The sequence below is a fragment of the Clarias gariepinus genome, chromosome 11 (genome assembly GCF_024256425.1).
Source record: "Clarias gariepinus isolate MV-2021 ecotype Netherlands chromosome 11, CGAR_prim_01v2, whole genome shotgun sequence".
NCBI lineage: Eukaryota > Metazoa > Chordata > Actinopteri > Siluriformes > Clariidae > Clarias > Clarias gariepinus.
The window spans coordinates 19,074,988-19,096,709 of NC_071110.1; the positions used below are offsets into that span (position 1 = coordinate 19,074,988).

A 21,722-nucleotide genomic window follows, 5' to 3' on the forward strand; every position below is an offset into this window, starting at 1 on the left:
GCAGATGTTAATCTAGCCATGTCAGACCAGAACCTAGAATACTTTACTCCCCTTGAAGAGAATGAACTAATTTCACTCATCTCTTCTTCAAATTCATCAACCTGTATATTAGATCCTGTACCGACACATTTTCTTAAACAGATAGTACCAGCAATAATAGAACCCCTGTTGAGAATAATTAATTCTTCACTCAGCATTGGATATGTTCCAAAATCTTTTAAATTAGCAGTTATCAAACCAATAATTAAGAAACCTGACCTCGACCCCTGTCAGCTGTCCAGTTACAGACCAATATCAAACCTCCCCTTTATCTCTAAGATCCTGGAAAAGATAGTAGCGGAGCAGCTATGCTCATATATACATAGGAATGGCATACATGAACTGTATCAGTCAGGATTTAGGCCTCATCACAGTACAGAGACGGCGCTCGTTAAAGTAGTAAATGACATTCTATTGGCCTCTGATCAGGGTTGTGTAACTATGCTTGTATTACTTGACCTCAGTGCAGCTTTTGACACTGTTGATCACGCTATTCTTCTTCACAGATTAGAAAATGTAGTGGGAATTAAGGGTACAGCCCTCTCCTGGCTCAGATCCTATCTGACCCATCGTTATCAGTATGTAGACTTAAATGGTGATTATTCTGCATGTTCTCTAGTGGAGTTTGGCGTTCCGCAGGGTTCAGTTTTAGGTCCACTGCTTTTTTCCCTTTACATGCTTCCTCTGGGCAACATAATCCGTAAGCATGGTATTAGTTTTCATTGTTATGCTGATGATACACAGTTATATGTCTCAGCAAAACCTGATGAGAAAAAACAGCTTACTAAAATTGAGCAATGTGTGCAGGACATAAGAAATTGGATGCTAACTAACTTCCTTCTGCTAAATCCGGATAAGACAGAAGTTCTAGTCATAGGACCGCATACAGCTAGGAGTAAAATTTTAGATCATACCGTAACTTTAGATGGCCTTTCTGTTCCATCAAATGCAACAGTGAAAGACCTTGGTGTGATTATTGATTCCAGCCTTTCATTTGAAGCACATGTAGATAATATTACCAGGATAGCATTCTTTCACCTCAGAAATATTGCCAGAATAAGAAATTTATTGTCGCTAAACGACGCAGAAAAACTAGTTCATGCTTTTATCACCTCTAGGTTGGACTATTGTAATGCCTTACTGTCTGGTTGTTCAGCTAGATGCATAAATAAGCTTCAGCTAGTCCAAAATGCAGCAGCGAGAGTCCTCACCAGAACCAGAAGATATGAGCACATCACCCCTATCTTATCTTCACTCCATTGGCTCCCTGTGAAATTTCGCATTGATTTTAAAATACTACTCTTGACATATAAAGCATTAAATGGTCTCGCGCCGCAGTACCTGAGCGAACTGCTAGTGTCTTACGATCCGCCACGCCTACTTCGATCAAAGGATGCAGGCTGCTTGTCAGTACCGCGTATTATGAAAAATACAGCTGGGGGCAGAGCTTTTTCTTACAAAGCCCCAAAGTTATGGAATAGTCTTCCAAATAGTGTTCGGGACTCAGACACAGTCTCAGTGTTTAAGTCCAGGCTAAAAACCTATTTATTTAGCCGAGCATTTTTATAAATAGATTTGCCATAGGTAAAGGAGCAGATCTGGGGGACTCATGGACGTAGAGTATTATGGTAAACTGGTATGTTTGGATGCTGTCTTCCTCACTCTCATTGATCACTCAGGTTTGCTGACGGTGAGGTGATTGTTTGCTTTACATGTCAGGAAGCCCTCATGTTTGTGTTTCCTTCTGGCTCCTCCCTTTTAGTTATGCTGTCATAGTTAGTCCTGCCGGAGTCTCTGCTTGCACGCTACAGTTAATATACATTCACATTATACATTGTGTGACTGTGACCATACCTAACTGCCATCTCTCCTCTTCTTCTCTTTCCCCCCCTCTTTCTTTTTCCTCTCTCCTCCTGTCCCCCCCTTTCACTCTTTCTCTCTCTCTCTGTCGAGCTACACATGTCGTTCCTGAGCTGGCAGTGATCCAGACTCCCTCTGCCCTCCGGACCTATCTGACCCATCCTGGTGCCCCGCTTCTGGCTGAAGATCTCGTCACATGGATGCCCCGTGTGTCTCTCTGGGATGCGTCTGGTGTCTGGGAATGATTCTCTCTACCTAGAAAATGGTTCTAGCCTTGACTGGTGTTGGCAACTGTTTCTCTGGGGACTTGACAGTTCGATAGTTCATGACTGGAACTTCTTACAAGTCTACCTGGGTCTTCAATAACTACCTGGACTCCATATTAACATCAATTAACATCAGCTATTATAGCTGAACTGCCTCCCACCCTACACACTGTATAAATGCAGATCATTTACTGCTTTTTGTTTCACCCAAATGAGGATGGGTTCCCTGTTGAGTCTGGTTCCTCTCAAGGTTTCTTCCTCTTACCATCTCAGGGAGTTTTTCCTTGCCACTGTAGCCCTCGGCTTGCTCACCAGGGACAAACTGACCATTTTGATTCATACAAATTCACATTTCATACAAACCTAAATAATTCTTTTGACTATGTAAAGCTGCTTTGCGGCAATGAAAATTGCTAAAAGCGCTATACAAATAAAATTGAATTGAATTGAATATTAACTTAAACACATCTCCTGTTATACTGAACTTCCTGCCTCCTAACACACAGTATGACTGCAAAACAATCCCTGCTATCCGTTATGACACAAATGAGTCTGGTTCCTCTTCCTACTGCCATCCCAGGGTTTTTTTCTATGCCACTGTCGCCGTCATCCTTGGCTTGCTCATCAGGGACAATCTTATCATTTTAATTCATACACATTCACATTTTATACAAACTTCAATAATTCTTTTGATTGTGTAAAGCTGCTTTGCGACAATGTCAATTGTTAAAAGCTCTATACTGATAAGATTGAATCGAATTTAAAAAAAGTGCACACTTGCACAGAGCCCGCCACTTTTTCCCTGTAATGCATCTCATGACATTTAATACTTTGTTTAATTTATTAATCACATAACAGGTTATATGTTCAACATTTTTTCACAGTTTCTATAAAGCTCCATTATTACTTTAGCAAAAAGTGATTTCCCCATATCTGCTAAAATATTTCCAAAAATCATAATAGAGAACAGAGTTGAACATACTCCCATTTTTTTTTTACCTTACACTGGCTTGATACTTCTGAGCCTATTTTCATCTGAATAGTTCTGCTGTCCAACAAGTTCTTAACCTAATGAAACATCATGTGCATTTTTATTATCATCCCCTCTTTCTACAACATATTATATGCTTTTTCTATTATACTGTATGCTTATATTATCAAAAATACTGCAGCCATTTTCTCTTTATTGATTTGAGCTGTTCTTACTATGTGCTTTAGGCATATTACTGGCCTGGCTGTAATGTCTCAATCCACTTTAATAAAAAGCCATCAAACTCCTCTTTTATAGTAAGTATAGTAGCATCTGATTTACCATTCATTCCATGGGTTTACAGACATGCAGTGTCAAAGCAGTTGGTCTATACAAGGGGCATCTATTTTTAATGTACTTATTAAAATAATTATTGCCTATACTTCTTTTTCTTTATTGCTTAACAGTGGTTGAATTCCAGTGGGTTGGTTACTTACCGCCAACTGTACGTCTCATTGACCCTCATCTTCCCGGCCTTTTAAAGGCAATTTTCCTGACTGGTCCTCCTTAAAACATCTGACATTCTTCCCTGATCTTGTCTTTTTTTCTGTCTTGAACATTTCATTTGCTTCATCTGCAGAACTTCCACTAACTCTCTCTTCTCGACATGTTTACCTTTCAGTTCTACTTAGCAGCAAGTTGATTTCTGTAAGTTGCATCACCGACACCTATAGATCTTACTCTCCTCAACTTCCCAGTCTTTTAAAGCTGACTTTCCAGTCTTCCTCAAAAACAACCTTAAATTAAATTTATTATTAACAAACAAATTAAATTAATTATTAAATTATTTCTGATCAGTGACTTCCATTCTAAAAGACTCAACATTACCTTATACTTTCCCTAGTTCTTGGTGCTGTGCCACCATATCTAGCGTCCCTATCCATATACAGTGGTGTGAAAAACTATTTGCCTCCTTCCTGATTTCTTATTCTTTTGCATGTTTGTCACACAAAATGTTTCTGATCATCAAACACAGTTAACTATTAGTCAAAGATAACACAAGTAAACACAAAATGCAGTTTTTAAATGATGGTTTTTATTATTTAGGGAGAAAAAAAATCCAAACCTACATGGCCCTGTGTGAAAAAGTAATTGCCCCCTGAACCTAATAACTGTTTGGGCCACGCTTAGCAGCAATAACTGCAATCAACCGTTTGCGATAACTTGCAATAAGTCTTTTAAAGCGCTCTGGAGGAATTTTGGCCCACTCGTCTTTGCAGAATTGTTGTAATTCAGCTTTATTTGAGGGTTTTCTAGCATGAACCGCCTTTTTAAAGTCATGCCACAACATCTCAATAGGATTCAGGTCAGAACTTTGACTAGGCCACTCCAAAGTCTTCATTTTTTTTTCTTCAGCCATTCAGAGGTGGATTTGCTGGTGTGTTTTGGGTCATTGTCCTGCTGCAGCACCCAAGATCGCTTCAGCTTGAGTTGACAAACAGATGGCCGGACATTCTCCTTCAGGATTTTTTGGTAGACAGTAGAATTCATGGTTCCATCTATCACAGCAAGCCTTCCAGGTCCTTAAGCAGCAAAACAACCCCAGACCATCACACTACCACCACCATATTTTACTGTTGGTATGCTGTTCTTTTTCTAAAATGCTGTGTTACTTTTACGCCAGATGTAACGGGACACACACCTTCCAAAAAGTTCAACTTTTGTCTCGTCGGTCCACAAGGTATTTTCCCAAAAGTCTTGGCAATCATTGAGATGTTTTTAGCAAAATTGAGACGAGCCTTAATGTTCTTTTTGCTTAAAAGTGGTTTGCGCCTTGGAAATCTGCCATGCAGGCCGTTTTTGCCCAGTCTCTTTCTTATGGTGGAGTCGTGAACACTGACCTTAATTGGGGCAAGTTAGGCGTGCAGTTCTTTAGATGTTGTCCTGGGGTCTTTTGTGGCCTCTCGGATGAGTTGTCTCTGCGCTCTTGGGGTAATTTTGGTCAGCCGGCCACTCCTGGGAAGGTTCACCCCTGTTCCATGTTTTTGCCATTTGTGGATAATGGCTCTCACTGTGGTTCGCTGGAGTCCCAAAGCTTTAGAAATGGCTTTATAACCTTTACCAGACTGATAGATCTCAATTACTTTTGTTCTCATTTGTTCCTAAATTTCTTTGGATCTTGGCATGATGTCTAGCTTTTGAGGTGCTTTTGGTCTACTTCTCTGTGTCAGGTAGCTCCTATTTAAGTGATTTCTTGATTGAAACAGGTGTGGCAGTAATCAGGCCTGGGGGTGACTACAGAAATTGAACTCAGGTGTGATAAACCACAGTTAAGTTATTTTTTAACAAGGGGGCCAATCACTTTTTCACACGGGGCCATGTAGGTTTGGATTTTTTTTCTCCCTAAATAATAAAAACCATCATTTAAAAACTGCATTTTGTGTTCAATTATGTTATCTTTGACTAATAGTTAACGTTTTTTTGATCAGCAGAAACATTTAAGTGTGACAAACATGCAAAAGAATAAGAAATCAGGAAGGGGCAAATAGTTTTTCACACCACTGTACCTATGGAGGTATGGAAGTGCTTACAGTAGCAGAGCTCTGGAAAGCAGAGGAATGAAAGTTAGCTGTATCAAGACGGAATACATGTGTGTGAATGATAGAAGAACTTAAGTGGAACGGTAAGGCTACAGGGAGCAGAGGTAAAGAGAGTGCAGGACTTTAAGTAATTAGGGTCAACGGTCCAGAGCAACGTAGAATGTGAAAAGGAGGTGAAGAATGGTACAGGTAGGTTGGAAGAAAAGTGTCAGGTCTGTTATGTGACAAAAGCGTATCAGCGACAGTGAAAGTAAAGGTGTTCAAGACAGTGGTGAGACCAGCGATGCTCTATGGCTTAGAGACAGTGGCACTGAAGAAAAGACAGGAGGCAGAGTTGAAGGTAGCAGAGAGGAGTGACAAGGGGACAGTAGATAGGATCAAGAATGAGCTCATCAGAGGGACAACCCATGTTAGATGTTTTGGAGATAAATTCAGAGAGGCCAGATTAAGGTGGTTTGGAGATTGTGAATATATCGGTAGAAGGATGCTGAGGTTGGAACTGCCAGGCAGGAGGTCTAAAGGAAGACCAATGAAAAGACAACAAAGAAGATTTTTAGGAGGTCAGGAAATTTGAGGAGAGAGAGAGAGAGAGAGAGATCTATGGGTGGCAGTAATGTAACTTACAGTAAACTTACAGAAGCCCAAATAAAGACTTAGAGTGGTACTGGGAGGAATCATGTCAAAAAGAGTGTCGGATAAAGCAGACAAAGAGTTCAAGACACAGAACAGGACCAGACAGAATTAGGGGAAGAAACGTTAAACTTTTTTTAAAAAAAAGACAAGCTGGTCTGGAAAATCGGCTTTAAGATGCAGGTGTTCCGGGAAATTCAGTTTCCCTACGTTTCCCCGGCGCGCAGATTCGAATCATGACGTCACACGCTACCAAACGCTTAGAAGGCGAACGAGGATTTTAACAGTTTTTCTCTCGTTTTAAAGTGTTTTTACGAACTTTGTGAATTAAACAGATAACCTATACAAAATAATCGAGTGTCTTTTTTTGTATATTTGAAGATAATTCAGACGTTTTAAGCCGCTGCAAAAGGCTGGTTTGCTGGGCAAGTACTGACATCACGACTACTTTTATTACACGTACATTGGCTGTGTGATGATAGATGTGATCCTGATTCATTCTAAATATATTTAAGGTTATACTTTGTAATTTATTATACTCAAGGGTAGAGTGTCTACTCTTTTTTTACCCACTCAAACATCCAGTTATATGGTGTACAAACACACATGTACAGCGATTATAGGAAACCACACTTATAGTTATTCATCTTATTCACATCTATCTATCTATCTATCTATCTATCTATCTATCTTTCTATCTCAGCACCCACATATGATGGGGAAACATGATATCCTGAAATCCATGATATACTGTATGGATATTCATGATAAAACAGACATACATAATTGGCACAGCACTTATTATAATAGCATTTTTACATTAAATTATGTATATACATTTGTTATTTTTCTTTAATTTCACAAAATATGAAAACTTGAAGTTTATTACAAATGTTAACTGGGTGAATTGATTTTCAGGAGTCTCTTGTTAAAAATAGTGTTTTTAAAAAAACATCATCTCACTGTATTACCTAAGCACACATGTCTCTAAGGCAATTTCAGACATCCCTGATACTTCTACGTCCAGTAGGAGGAGGGAAACCGATTTTTCTGATTCCCAGGAAAATATGTTTCCCATACCTAAATTAAAAGACAGTGTTTTTTAAACATTTTGTGCATAATGTGTTACCTGTGCCCCATGTATACATGTCTTTGAGGTAATTTCAGACATCCCTGATACTTCCACAGCTATTAGGGCGGGCGAAACTGATTTTCCTGATGATCAGGAAAATATGTTTCCCATACTTCAATTGAAAGACAGTGTTTTTTTTAAAATATATTTTGTGCATTGTCTTACCTGTGCCCCATGTACACATGTCTCTGTGGCAATTTCAGACATCCCTGATACTTCTACGGCCAATAGGAGGAGGGAAACCGATTTTTTTCCTGATGACCAGGAAAATATGTTTCCCATACTTCAATTGAAAGACAGTGTTTTAAAAAACATTCTGTGCATTGTGTTTCCTTTGCCCCAAGTATACATGTTTCTGAGGCAATTTCAGACATCCCTGATACTTCCACAGCTAGTAGGGAGGAGGAAACCGATTTTCCTGATGATCAGGAAAATATGTTTCCCATACTTCAATTGAAAGACAGTGTTTTAAAAAACATTCTGTGCATTGTGTTTCCTTTGCCCCATGTATACATGTCTCTGAGGCAATTTCAGACATCCCTGATACTTCCACAGCCAGTAGGAATAGGGAAACAGATTTTCCTGATGCCCAGGAAAATTTGTTTCCCATACTTTAGTTGAAAAGACAGTGTTTTTTAAACCATTCTGATCACTATTTTATCTTTGCTACGGGCACACATGTCTCTGAGGTAATTTCAGACATACATGATACTTCTATGGCCAGTAGGAGGAGGGAAACCCATTTTCCTGATGCCCAGGAAAATATGTTTCCCATACTTCAATTGATTTTTTAAAAGTGTTTTTGAGTGTTTTTAAAAAACATTCTGATCAATATTTAATCTTTGCTACAGGCACACATGTCTTATATTCCAAAATAATATTTGCATGTCAGGTTCTGCTTGAAAATAGAAAAGCGAATGTGACAAAGTAACACAGAAGAACTGAACACACACACACACACACAGTATGTATTTATGTACAGTACCAGTCAAAAGGATGGACACACCTTCTAATTCAATGTTTTTTTGATTTGTGATTTATTTTATACAATAAAGAACAATACTGACTATTTGTTAATTGGATTTGATACCATTTGTAAATGGTATTAGGCAATTAAGTAACAACCACAACACTGCCAACAGTCAGCTGCTATTTTTTAAATGCAAAGGTCAGGTCTGTGTGCTGAACATAAATATACCTTTCAGATTGTGAAATTAAACATTTTAAAAATGTTAAAAATAAATTAAAAAAGAAAAAGGAAAACAAGCAAACTTTTAATTAAATAAACAAATTTTAAATTCAAATAATAAATGAATTACAAAGGAATTGGGGGGTCCTAATCTGTTAAAACAGTCTTACAACTTCACACTGCGCGCAAAAAAAGTCCACATCCGTTCGTGGGTTTCCACTTCAAAACATGTGAATCCACCTGTCGCAGGCACTGCAGGCAATCTGAAAGGTAAACAAAATCACATCAACTGAAGAAAAACCTTGCAGGGTTGGCCTTTGTCTACTAAAGCTGGCACAATCTCCAGATGCCTCGGGATGGGTAGAAAAATACAGAAAAGATGGAGAGAATTAGCGTAGTTGCCATTCAGGATAGGTGTACTGGAGTATGAGGTTATGGGATGAGTTACGCGAATGCCAGATTAAAGAGATGCGTCTTGAGTCTACTTTTGAATTGGGAAACCGTGTCTGCTCCCCGAACAGTGTCTGGAAGGCTATTCCAAAGCTTTGGAGCCAAATATGAAAATGCCCTGCCCCCTTTTGTAGATTTTAAAATTCTGGGAATTACCAGAAGTCCGGAGTTTTGTGATCTTAAGGGACGTGGTGGATTATAGCGTATCAGAAGACTGGTTAGGTATGTGGGAGCTAAACCATTTAAAGCCTTGTATGTAAGTAGTACTATTTTGTAATTAATTCTAAATTGAACAGGTAGCCAGTGCAGGGATGATAATATAGGTGTTATATGATCATATTTTCTGGATCTAGTGAGAACCCTGGCGGCTGCATTTTGGACTAACTGTAGCTTGTTTATTGAGGATGCAGGACAACCACCTAGTAATGCATTACAATAGTCCAGTCTGGAGGTCATGAATGCATGAACTAGCTTTTCTGCATCAGATACGGATAGGATACTCCTAAGTTTGGCAATATTTCTAAGATGGAAAAAGGCTGTTTTTGTGATATTGGAAATATGATTTTCAAAAGACAAGTTACTGTCTAATATCACGCCCAGGTCTTTTACTGTTGAGCTGGTAGTAACAGTACATCCTTCTAAACGCAGGCTGAATTGTGAAAGCTGTTGTGTGCTGGTTTTTGGGCCGATGAGCAATATCTCTGTCTTATCTGAATTTAGTGAAAGAAAGTTATTGGTCATCCAATCTTTTATGTCCTGGACACACTCTGTTAATCTAGACAACTTGAATACATGTGCTTAGGTAATACAGTGAGATGATGTTTTTTTAAAACACAATTTTTAACAAGAGACTCCTGGAAATCAATTCACCCAGTTAACATTTGTAATAAACTTCAAGTTTTTAATTAAAGAAATTTTTTTAATTTTAAATTAAAGAAAAATAACCAATTCAGATACATAATTTAATGTAAAAATGCTATTATAATAAGTGCTGTGCCAATTATGTATGTCTGTTTTATCATGGATGTCAATACAGTATATCACGGATTTCAGGATATCATGTTTCCCCATCATATGTGGGTGCTGAGATAGAAAGATAGATAGATAGATAGATAGATAGATGTGAATAAGATGAATAACTATAAGTGTGGTTTCCTATAATCGCTGTACATGTGTGTTTGTACACCATATAACTGGATGTTTGAGTGGGTAAAAAAAGAGTAGACACTCTACCCTTGAGTATAATAAATTACAAAGTATAACCTTAAATATATTTAGAATGAATCAGGATCACATCTATCATCACACAGCCAATGTACGTGTAATAAAAGTAGTCGTGATGTCAGTACTTGCCCAGCAAACCAGCCTTTTGCAGCGGCTTAAAACGTCTGAATTATCTTCAAATATACAAAAAAAAGCGAAAAGACACTCGATTATTTTGTATAGGTTATCTGTTTAATTCACAAAGTTCACTTTAAAACGAGAGAAAAACTGTTAAAATCCTCGTTCGCCTTCTCAGCGTTTGGTAGCGTGTGACGTCATGATTCGAATCTGCGCGCGCACTGCGCGCGACCGGGGAAACGTAGGGAAACTGAATTTCCCGGAACACCTATTTTACAGGAGAGCGTGTGAAACCAACAGTTGGCAGTAATGTACTGGAGTTACAACCGCCGTTTTTCAGAAAAAAAAAGAGATAACTTTAGCTCCATTTTTTCACGCATTGAGGCGCAGTGACTGATGTGAATTTACTTCCGGTGAAGTGAAGACCCGTTGTTCACTTGTTCCCTACACCGTTTACAGTTCCCTTTGAGCTGAGCAGTTCCGCTCTCAGCGGTTTGGAATCGCACTTAACATGACTGATCACTTCTTAGGGAACTACAAGCTGATCGAAACACAGCCACAGAAATAGCTAACTCTCCTCCGGCTGTTTTGATACCATGATGGAAGATGAAGAATTAGAGCTTGTGGAGGATTTGGACGCGATATTACTCCTTACCCCTGAAGTGCAGCTGGCAATCGAACAGGTAAAGAGTTTCGTGTTACTGTGCTCCTATAGCGCGATAGCTACTGCATTCTATCTGGCCAAGGTAGGCTAGCTGTTATTGAGAGAGGTTGTTGAGTGGTAAAGGTTTGCTAGTTAGCTTTTGTTATCGTGTCTATTATTGTCATTTTATTCATTGATTACACTGAACAGTGATTTTGTCGAAATCATCGACGATATCGTAACAAACAAGTATAACTACTTTAGTCTCGTGCTCTAGCTGAAGTCGTTTTTGACAGTTATTTAGCTATTTCAGCTATAAGACTAGCTGGCTAGTTTGGTATTACAGTATATTAATCATATCTGTACTGTCACAGTGATATATAATAAGTGTGCAATAAGTAAAAAGACGCTACAAGAAGTGCGGTTCTCACATATAATCTAAATAATTACATTTCTCCTCTTCTCTTTTGTTTTAAGGTGTTTCCCAGCCAGGACCCACTCGATCGAGCGGATTTCAATGCAGTTGAATACATCAATACTTTGTTCCCCACTGAGCAGGTAACTTATCTTACTGCTTGCGTTAAACGTTTGGCAAATTTCTCTGAGGTATGTTGGTCTTTTTACAAAATGAGGGATAATGAGAATACTTAAGAAAGAAACTAGGAAGAACATATATGAGCAATTGAAAAGTAAGATGGTAAGGGGGCTCTGATTAGGGTTTTAAGGAACAATCTAAAATACAACTGTCTTACTGCACTTACTCAGTATAATGTGCAGCACATTGGGCAAAGCTGCCTCAATGAGTAACAAATCAAAACTCTGCGCTGAACATTTAAAATAAATATAGACATCAGTCACTTTGTACTTGGCAAGCCAATCATGGCTATTCATTAGTAAGAAGTGAGAGCAGGCTGTTCTTCATAAATATCAGAATTTCTGTATTTTTTGGAGAAAGTATGTTCCTCTTATCATCCAGAATGTGTGCAACCGTACTGAATATTTGCTTAATGTCAGCCTGCAATATAATTTTTTACTGCAATTATATTTTTGGGCTCTTTACTCTTTTACATGGCAGGCTGGGGTACATTGTGTGTTCTGGTCCCCTTTTATCGTGGTCACTATTTACTTTTTTCTGTCACTTTTATAACTGTAGGCATGAGTGAGCCTTGAGTGCTCATGATTCTATTACCACTTTATTGGTATATAACTAATGTTCAGTGTTGCTAGAGGTGGTATTAATGTTATGGCTAATTGGTGTACACACTGTATTAGACTATATTACTCTTTACCTGTTGATGAATATTAAACAATGTGGGATATAGGTTGTGCAATATGTTTTCTAGCAAAAAAAAAAAAAAAACCTTTCTCCTTGAAATTTGGCCCCTCAGACTAAATTTATAGTTTTTCAAGATTGCCTTTTGGGAGTTAGTTTTAGGAAGACATGCATCCTTTATTGGGACTGACCCATAGAGAGTAATAGTGGGAAAAAGAAATGCTCAGTGCAAACGGAAATGATTATCATTTCTTAAAAAGTGTATAACAGTAATTAAAAAAAGACTTTCTGTTGGAGAAAGGCATGTACTGATCTCCTCATACTGGTCTACCAGCTTTTGTGCGATACATAATGTTCTGATTTTGGGGCACCAGTGAGTATCTTAGAGTTACTACCCTTTCCCCCCTCCCCTTTATTTCACCACTAGGTTGTGCTATCATACTGTACCCTTTTTTATCCTTCACTAAGGCAGTGCTTAATAGGGCCATAGGGAAAGGGTAATATTAATTGCATGGATAAATTTTTCGTGAGTCATATTCTAAATTTGATCTTGCTTTTCAGTCACTAGCGAATATCGATGAAGTGGTGAACAAGATTCGACTGAAAATCAGGTGAGCTTTAAGTTTGTCTCTTACGATGCCTGATACTAGGGCTGCACAGTTTAATTAAATTGACATTGTGATTATTTTGATATTAAACTACAACATTTACCTATCAAATGTGACACTTTTCACTATTTTACTATTTTTATATATGTATACATATATAAAACCAGTCACCGCTTCTCATCTTACACAGTAAACCTTTTCCTCTCTTATTTGAATTTCTCTCACACACACACACACACACACACACACACACATTAACGGAAAGACTGTTTTGTCGGAACCATTAGCAAGGAACATCGCTAATGACACTCAGGTGAGCGCATACTAACGGAATCACTGCTGTAAAGTAAAAAAAACAAACAAACAAACCTTCTTTTTACCTTTGTAAAGAATCATGACAAAGCAGTGTTTCTGTGTAAAGCACAGTGTGCGTGCGTGCGTGCGTGCGTGCGTGTGTGTGTGTGTGTGTGTCTGTCTGTCTGAAGCTAAGAGGGGATGGGGGGTGTAAAGGCGAGAGAGAGTGTGTGTGAAAGGGCATGGTGTCAAATTATACGCGCGCACATAACGACAGAGAGGGAGAAAATGGATCTTTATCCTCTCTAATGAGACTTTGTTTTGCTGTACACGTGCGCGCACACGTATGTTATAAGAAGCAGTACTCGTTTGACATTGTTGTTTAATTAATCAAAAGTACATTTTATCCGATCACTTAATTAATCGATACATTTTTTGGTAGAATACTAGATTACTAAAATATTCAATAGCTGCAGCTCTACACCCGTGCATGGATGTTGATTATACCAGTGAGAGACGCGCACTAAGATCCAGCAGGAGAGACGATTACTCACAATTTCAATGAGAAAAAACATTGGCCCAGTTGTAATCACTTGATGCTCGCCGTCAAAACAAGAAGCGCATGCGTGATACATGATATTCGGTACTTGTAAAGCAAGACTTGCTATATATATATTAGACTGAAAGCAAATAATGGCACTAGAAGTAGTGGTATGAAGGAAAATTATTTCTAATATATTTCTGGTGTATGTGTTTAATTTCTGAAATCCATTTTTCACAACATGGCCACCGCGAACTGAGCTAATATCTGGTGGCCTTTGTGATGTTCTTGTCTCTTTGACGTTTTCTGGTTTGGCATGACGGGAAATATTTATATTAATAAAAAAAAACAAAGAAACAGCTTTTCATGGTTACCAAAACCACACACACACACACACACACACACACACACACACACACACACACACACACACGACTGATTTAAAACAAACAATGCACTGATGAAAGAATCTTTTGGTTGGACAGATTTATATAGTCCAAAGGTCTGGTGTACTTTACATAAAACTCTTGATTAATTACCGACTATGCATCCATTACTTGTAATAAATTACTCCTTTTTTTGCTACTAGATAATTGCACATCCTCATATTGCAATTTGATTTATATATGTAATTCATTGATTCGCTAACAAGTGATTTAGCTGATTTGTGTGATCTTTTTTTACCAGGCGGCTAGATGACAACATCAGGACAGTGGTGAGGGGACAAACTAACGTAGGACAGGATGGCAGGCAGGTGGGTGTCTCACATCATCACATTATCAGCCCATGGCGCAGTCCTGTGAGAATGATCCACCCAGAATTAAACCGTAATGAAAGAGTGTATGGGCTTTATTGATGTGTACTTTCAGCTCTCTCGTATGAGAGAGTTTATGGAAAGGGGCCTTAATAGTGTGTTTGTGTGAGATGATGTACAGTATTGTTGAGTGAGATGAAAAGGTGAATTGAGGTAGCAGAGAGCTGTTAGTAAAGCTTTTTTGAGGGCTGCTTTAATCTGTAGGGTTGGATGTGAAACTGGATCCTGTTGAGCTGCTGTCAGGAGTCTTCTGTCTGCATGCACACAAATAATTGTCAGTGCTTGAATTTTTCTTTAATAGATATTAGGTATTCCATGTCATAGGGAGTTATTTTTCAGTGACATCTAATTTCCAATGTATTTTTGTTCATTGTGTGCATCTAAGCTATGATTATTCAGAACTGTTACGTTTCCATCTTCTGTACATTGCTATGTGTACACACACACACACTGGAAGAGAAGGCACATTCCTTTTAGGTTCTCCTATTTTTCGGCTATGCTGGCATTCCACATTGTGGTTTTGAGTCCCGCTGCTTCTTGGAGCTGGTGGAAAACCCTGATTCAACACAGATCCATGCTCAATCGGAGCAGCAGGCAGAGGTGAAATGTGACACCTGTTTGTGAGGTATGAGCAAGCGAAGACTGCAAGGAGCTTGGTGGTCGTCCCATAACCTGCTCACTTGGTGCTGTGGAAAGTCTCGGAAAGTCTCGGGGCCGGTATTCCTCTAAGATGTTTTCACCGAGCAAAAAGAAAATCCCTTCTGTAGATGGAAATGCTGGATTACAGATGTAGAGGCCAGGGGCTGATGGAGAAGAGATAGAAAACACACCGGCTTGTTTTTTGTTTAGTCTGAGGAATATTTATTATTAGGGTGGAGACATGTGCTTCTGAATCAAAGTCTTAGGGGCCTTTATAATGATGATTAATTTTAGTTGTGTGGAGTGATGGGAAAACGCATTTCCTTGTTTCGGTGATTTTGAAAAGATCACTGTCATTTTTGTAACAAGGGGGCGTCGCTGAGTGTTCATATTGTGGTGGAGGTCATGGCCAGATAAGCAGTGACTTCAGAATAGCACAGTCATATTACAGATGTTCACCTTAATTAAATGCTTTGCGGGCATCTTGGACAGAGAAAAAAAAGAAATGGCGTTGTCTGCATGTTGATCTGGTTCACTCTTTGGAAGTTATGGGCAGCTGTGCACCCCTGGAGAAAGCCGATTCACTAAATATCTCGCTTTGAAGAAAAACCTTAATTACCCTGTATTCAGTTCTGCAAAATCCTACATACCTGTCTTCACACTGACACTTTGATACTGTTTGGTCAACACATTTGCAAAATAAGCATCATTTCAAGTTCAATAGTTTTTAAAATAGAAAGCAGTTTTACAACAGGGTGAAATTTGCGCACATTGAGTATAGCCCAAAAGACACCAAAATACCAAAGCATCTGAATGTCAAGTTATTGCTGACACTGGAACCTATTGGTTCTCTGTTGTCTAACCTTGGCAAAACTATGATGTGTATTAAATTCTTTGATGCAATTTAAACGGGTGATTCTCACGAAATCTTGGTTTAAAAAATTGCAAGCATACAAATTAAAAAAATAAAAAATATTTTTTCTAGCAACAAAGTCTGAAGTATTTGTAAACATTATTTTAAAGCTTTACTCACTATTCAACATCTTTTTGAACATAATTTTTAAAGTAAATTCTCATTACTGCAACATTCTGAAAACATCAACATTGTTAAAAAAGCAAATAACATTACATTTTTACATACATCATACACTTGCATTTGATATCAAAGTACTATTTTCTATTAATTAAATTAACATCTAATAAGCATCTGATCTGATTCCAGAATGAATTATGCTTACAATCCAACATGTAACTTTGTCGTGGTAAAGTATAGCATTACTGCAACAAAGTTACATGTTGGATTGCGAGCATAATTCGTTCTGGAATCGTGCTGGTATATTAAAACACTCCTATATCAAAGCAAATTTACCCCATAAAAAATAATGGAAACTCAGATGATTCGTTCCAAAAATATTTATATAAAAATAATTACTACAAATATAAAGTAAAAATAAAACAAATTATCCACTTTACCTTTGAAAAGAATTCTGACAGAGCAGTTTCCGTTTGTGTGTGCACCCAGTGGGTGGGTGGGTGTGTGTGTGTGGGTGTGTGTGTGTGTGTGTGTGTGTGTGTGTGTGTGTGGCAAGTAAGTAAGGAGAGAGGGAGGGAGGGGGCTACTGTGTAAGGACAACTTTCACACATGCGCGTGCACACAAACACACCCACGCATGAGAGGAAGAACTATTGGCTTAGTTGTGATCACGTGACGCTTGGCAGACAAAGCGCATGCGTACTACTTGTATATAAAGACCTCAGGCGTTAATCAAGTAAAAAAAAAATGTACATCTTTAAAAGAGCTTGCAATCCAAGGTTTTATTGTATAGATTTGGGAAATTAGGTTAATTATTTCAGTAACAGTTTTATTGTGTAGTGGTTAAAAAATACAAAAGCCAAAAAAAAAATTAAGCATTAAAACAGAAATAAACAGCCATGCTACACAACAGTTCTACAATGAAAGAGAGGGACGTGGAACAGTAAGAATACAGTGCAGTACAGGAGTTTAATTACTTGGGGTCAGCAGTCCAGGGTAATGAAGATTTGGGAGGAAAGAGGAAAAGAAGCAAGTGCAGAGGTTGGAATAGGTGGAGAAAGGTGTCGGGTGTTCCGTCCGAAAATATCTGCAAAAATTAAGGGGAAGATGTACAAGACAGTGGTGAGACCGGCCATGGTGAATGGTTTAGAGATGGTCACTGAGGAAGAGACAAGGGTCAGAGCTGGAGGTAGCAGAGCTGAAGATGTTGAGGTTCTCTTTAGGAGGGCCACAGTTTTAGGATTAGGGATGAGTACATCAGAGGAAAAGCTCATGTTGGAGGTTTGAGAGACAAATGGTCTATGGAGGCCAGTTAAAGATTGTTTGTTCAGAGGAGGTAGAGTGAGTATGTTGGTAGGGGAAGGCCAAAGAGGAGGTATATGGATGTAATAAATGAGGAAATTAAGCTAGTGGGATATTTTTTTTTCCTACATTCTACATTAGGTTAATTTGGTTAAGTTACAACATGACATATTCAAACTCAGCAGGTGATGCTTCTAATGCTTTTTTTTATATCACAAAATCATTAGTGCCGTGGTGTTCTAATGGTTTCGTGAGAAACACCAAAACATTCCATATAAAAAGCTTGCCGTATTAGGTTTCCAGATGGGTTTGGGGTTAGGGCTTTTGTATGAGGATTTTATAGCTGTCAAAGAGCGAGTTGGAATCAGGATGTCTACCCTTTTATATAAAATATAAATGCGTAAATGTCGAAGGTGTATAGCCTATGTATGTGTATTTTTAAATCACTCAGCCCTGTCTTTTTTATGTCTTTTATATGTAGGGTAGGACATGTGCTTGCTTTTAAAAAAAATAAGAATTAAGGTCAGACTGATTACTGTCAGTGCTTTATTGTCTTCAGTTTTACTAAATAAATTCCACTGTTCATACTTTGTTCTGCTCCCCTCTCTCTTCTAATAGTTATTAATATATTGGTTGGTTGTCGTGTTGTGTTTTTACTTTTAAAATTTATTTTGTAAGTTACAGTATTTTTGTTATACAGTGGAACCTTGGATTATGAGCATAATTCGTTCCAGAAGCAGGCTCGTATTCCAAATCACTCGTAAACAAAATCAAATTTTCCCATTTAAAAATAATGGAAACTCAAATTATTCGTTCCACAGCCCAAAAGAATTAATACATAATATTGACTAAAATATTAAAGGGGTCATACGGGCCAACATGCACTTTTTTAAGCTGTTTGGACTGAACTGTGTGTTAGGAGAGTAACTCTACGATGATAAAGAGTGATTTTCTTTTCATTTATTAAAATAACATACCCCTTCTGAAATCAGGCCAATCTCCAATGCCTTGCAGTGTGACGCCACACCAAAAGAGGCCGCTCCTACTATAGTTGATTGACACTGGTGTTTTAGCAAAGACCCGCCCCGAGTGAGAATAAGCTTTCGGCCATTGTTTTTCACCGCTGTAGCAAAATGTCGCCTAAGCGAGTGTGGTGTACAGTTGTTGGGTGTAATAGCGAACACAGCAGTCGTCATTCACTACCGACATCTGAGCCGCTGAGGACGCAGTGGCTGAATTTTGTTTTTGAAGCTAACGTCCCCGCCGATCTCCCTAAATGCGTTCATGTTTGCACTAATCATTTTTCGCGGGTCAATATAAAGCAGGTTTTGCTAGGAAGCAGCTCCTAAAAAATGGATCTGTACTAACGCTTCGTGTTCCTGCTTCATCTTCACCAGGCTTAGTGAGTAATTTCTAGGGCTGCAACAACTAATCGTTAAAATCGATAATTATCGATAATGAAATTCGTTGTCAACGATTGCCGTTATCGATTAGTTGGGCTGCTCACGTCACTGAGGAGCGCGACCACAAGATGCACAAATACACACAGATACACAACCGCTCGCGCAATGGAGGTTACAGGAGCGTCTGCAGGAAAAAGCGCGCGCCCCGAGTTCTCCAAGGTTTGATAGCAGTTCACATTAAACGCCTTTAAGAAGACGGTAACCTGCAGGCTATGCAAGACCGAGCTTTCATGGCATGTCATGCACGAACACTTAAAGAGAAAACATGTTGGTGTTACGGATGGCGAAACGTCAGCAGGGTCGGTAAAAACTGTATCTCTTCATCGTGTAAAAGTTGTATAGTTTAAGTGCTTTTGTTTAAACTGTTTGCTAACTTCGGCACAGTCGCGCTAGATCTGTTCACGTGCTACTCGCTAGCATCACATTGCGCAATCACCTCATGAGCAATAGTGATTAGTTAAATGGCGCTATTTTAGATTAGCTTAAATAACACGGTGCAAATAACAGTAGAATATTACATTTAGTGATTGTTGTGTCGCAAATAACAGTACATTTGTGACTATTAGCTTTTTGCATTTCTACAGTTTTTTTATAGTCCACTACAAAGGTAACTTGTAATTTACTGTGGTTTTACTTATGCATACATAGTTTTATTATACAAAATTACATTATTTTAGCTGTTTATATCTTATCAACTGAATATATCAGTGTATTTTTTTAAACTATATATATATATTAACTGTATATATTATATACTACATTTCATTTAAGGTTTAAAATGTCAAAATTAAAAATTATTAAACTCTATATGTGGCTTTTGCATTTTTAAAAGTTAATTTTTATACATAAATAATACCCTGATTTATGTTTTTTTTAATAGTTATAAGCAAAATATCAAATTTAAGAAGCGGTTTTATCCGATTAATCGATTAATCGAAAACACAATCGCCCAACTAATCGATTACCAAAATAATCGTTAGTTGCAGCCCTAGTAATTTCTTTTTTTTATGAATCTTTGCAGATCGCTTGTCTAATAATCACGATGAATGCGGAGTGTAAGTTAACTTGTCTTTATGTGTTATGTTGTCTTCTCTATGTACAGCCGTCTCTATATAATCCCTAATTGCCCGTTTATAATAAACAATGCATTAAGGTGATTGTCTAGTTGCAAACTGTGTACGTAGTCGGAAAACTATATTATGCTTACCTTTGTAACGTTAGATGTTTTATAATGATGTCTGTCGAAGATTAAGAAGTCATGTAAACACATCAGTAAACACATCGCGTCCATATCTCTCTCAGTGAGTTTCTCCGCTTTTGTTGTTGTTGCTCGCGGCAGCGTAACAGCCCGTTAATTCATGCCCATGCAGTGATAAGAAAGACAAATCGAGTCGATGCATGTCCATTCTTTTAATTTCTGCGTTGTCAGGCGATATTACAAACTTCCGCGTAGGTTCCGTACTTAAATTAAACCAAAAACTACTTAAGAAAACAGGCTCAGGCTCTATATTCCAGCGTTTTTCAGTTTGGACTGCATTACCCACAAAGCATTGCCCACACTGCACTACACTCCCGTGGCTATACCCACGTGTGTTGTGAAGACACGCCCCACAGAACTGGGGGGGGCAGGCTCAGCAGAGATCATAAGCATTTAAAGGAACATGTACTAAAACAGGTTGCTGAGAACAGAGCTAGTTTTTACCAGTTAAAAGTAGTGTTTTTTTTACACAACCATTGAGAATTTTTAATTAAATATATTACAAACTTTTCATTAGGACCCTAAAGATCATATTAACATTTTATGAAAAATGTTTCTGGATGACCCCTTTAACTAAAAATAAAATATTAACTAAAAATAAGACAAATTAACCTGCACTTTACCCTAAAAAAAAAGTAAAAATAAAATCCGGAAAGATAAGTGTTTCCGTTTGTGCACGGAAGATTTGGAAAAAGTAATGCGCTGTGAATACTTTCCGGATGCATTGTATATAACGACATGTGTATTAGGCTGCTGAAAGTTCAGTATAACAGAAGTTGTCTAAGTCATCATGACAGAGGGGGATCTGGATCACTGGGAGCTCAGGAGCAGCATGTGTAGATCCAAACCATCAGGAAGCAGAATCCAGCTGAAGGTGGTCCTTCTCTGGATGCCATAAGATCCTCGCAGGGTTGGCCTTTGTCTATTGAAGCTGGCACAATCTCCAGATGTAGAAAAATAAAGAACAGGTGGAAAGAATTAGCGTAGTTGCTGTTCAGGATCAGCACTAGATAAGAGTGTGCAATTAGATGCACTGAAGTACAAGGTTATGGGATGAATTATGCCTATGCCCGGCCATGTACATTGACCCTGTGGAGCTACAGACTAAAAGATTTGGTGAATACAGAAAAGTTGAGGTGCACATTTAATTCTGCATTAAGTTGGGTAGCTGTGGTTTTGTTTTTTGTACACTCCGGGTTGGCACCCGGACGTCCTTTTCAGACAGCTTCCTCTTGCGTCCACAGTTACTCCTGTTGGATGTGGTTCGTCCTTTTTGGTGGTATGCTGACATTACCCTGGATAACGTGACTCTTTATACATCACAAGACTTGCTGTCTTGGTCACAGATGCGCCAGCGAGACGCGCACCAACAATTTG

The 21,722-nt window shown here is 38.4% G+C and overlaps 1 protein-coding gene across 1 annotated transcript in view; it reads left to right on the top strand.

The window, feature by feature from the left end:
• The first annotated feature begins 10,819 nt into the window (after positions 1-10,819).
• Positions 10,820-21,722, top strand: part of vps53 (VPS53 subunit of GARP complex) — a 53,838-nt gene continuing 42,935 nt past the window's right edge. Inside the window, exons 1-4 of the mRNA XM_053507086.1 lie at positions 10,820-11,160; positions 11,598-11,678; positions 12,955-13,004; positions 14,524-14,590. Of these exons, the coding sequence (XP_053363061.1) occupies positions 11,074-11,160; positions 11,598-11,678; positions 12,955-13,004; positions 14,524-14,590 (285 nt within the window). The 5' untranslated portion in view covers positions 10,820-11,073. The remainder of the gene's footprint in view (positions 11,161-11,597; positions 11,679-12,954; positions 13,005-14,523; positions 14,591-21,722) is intronic.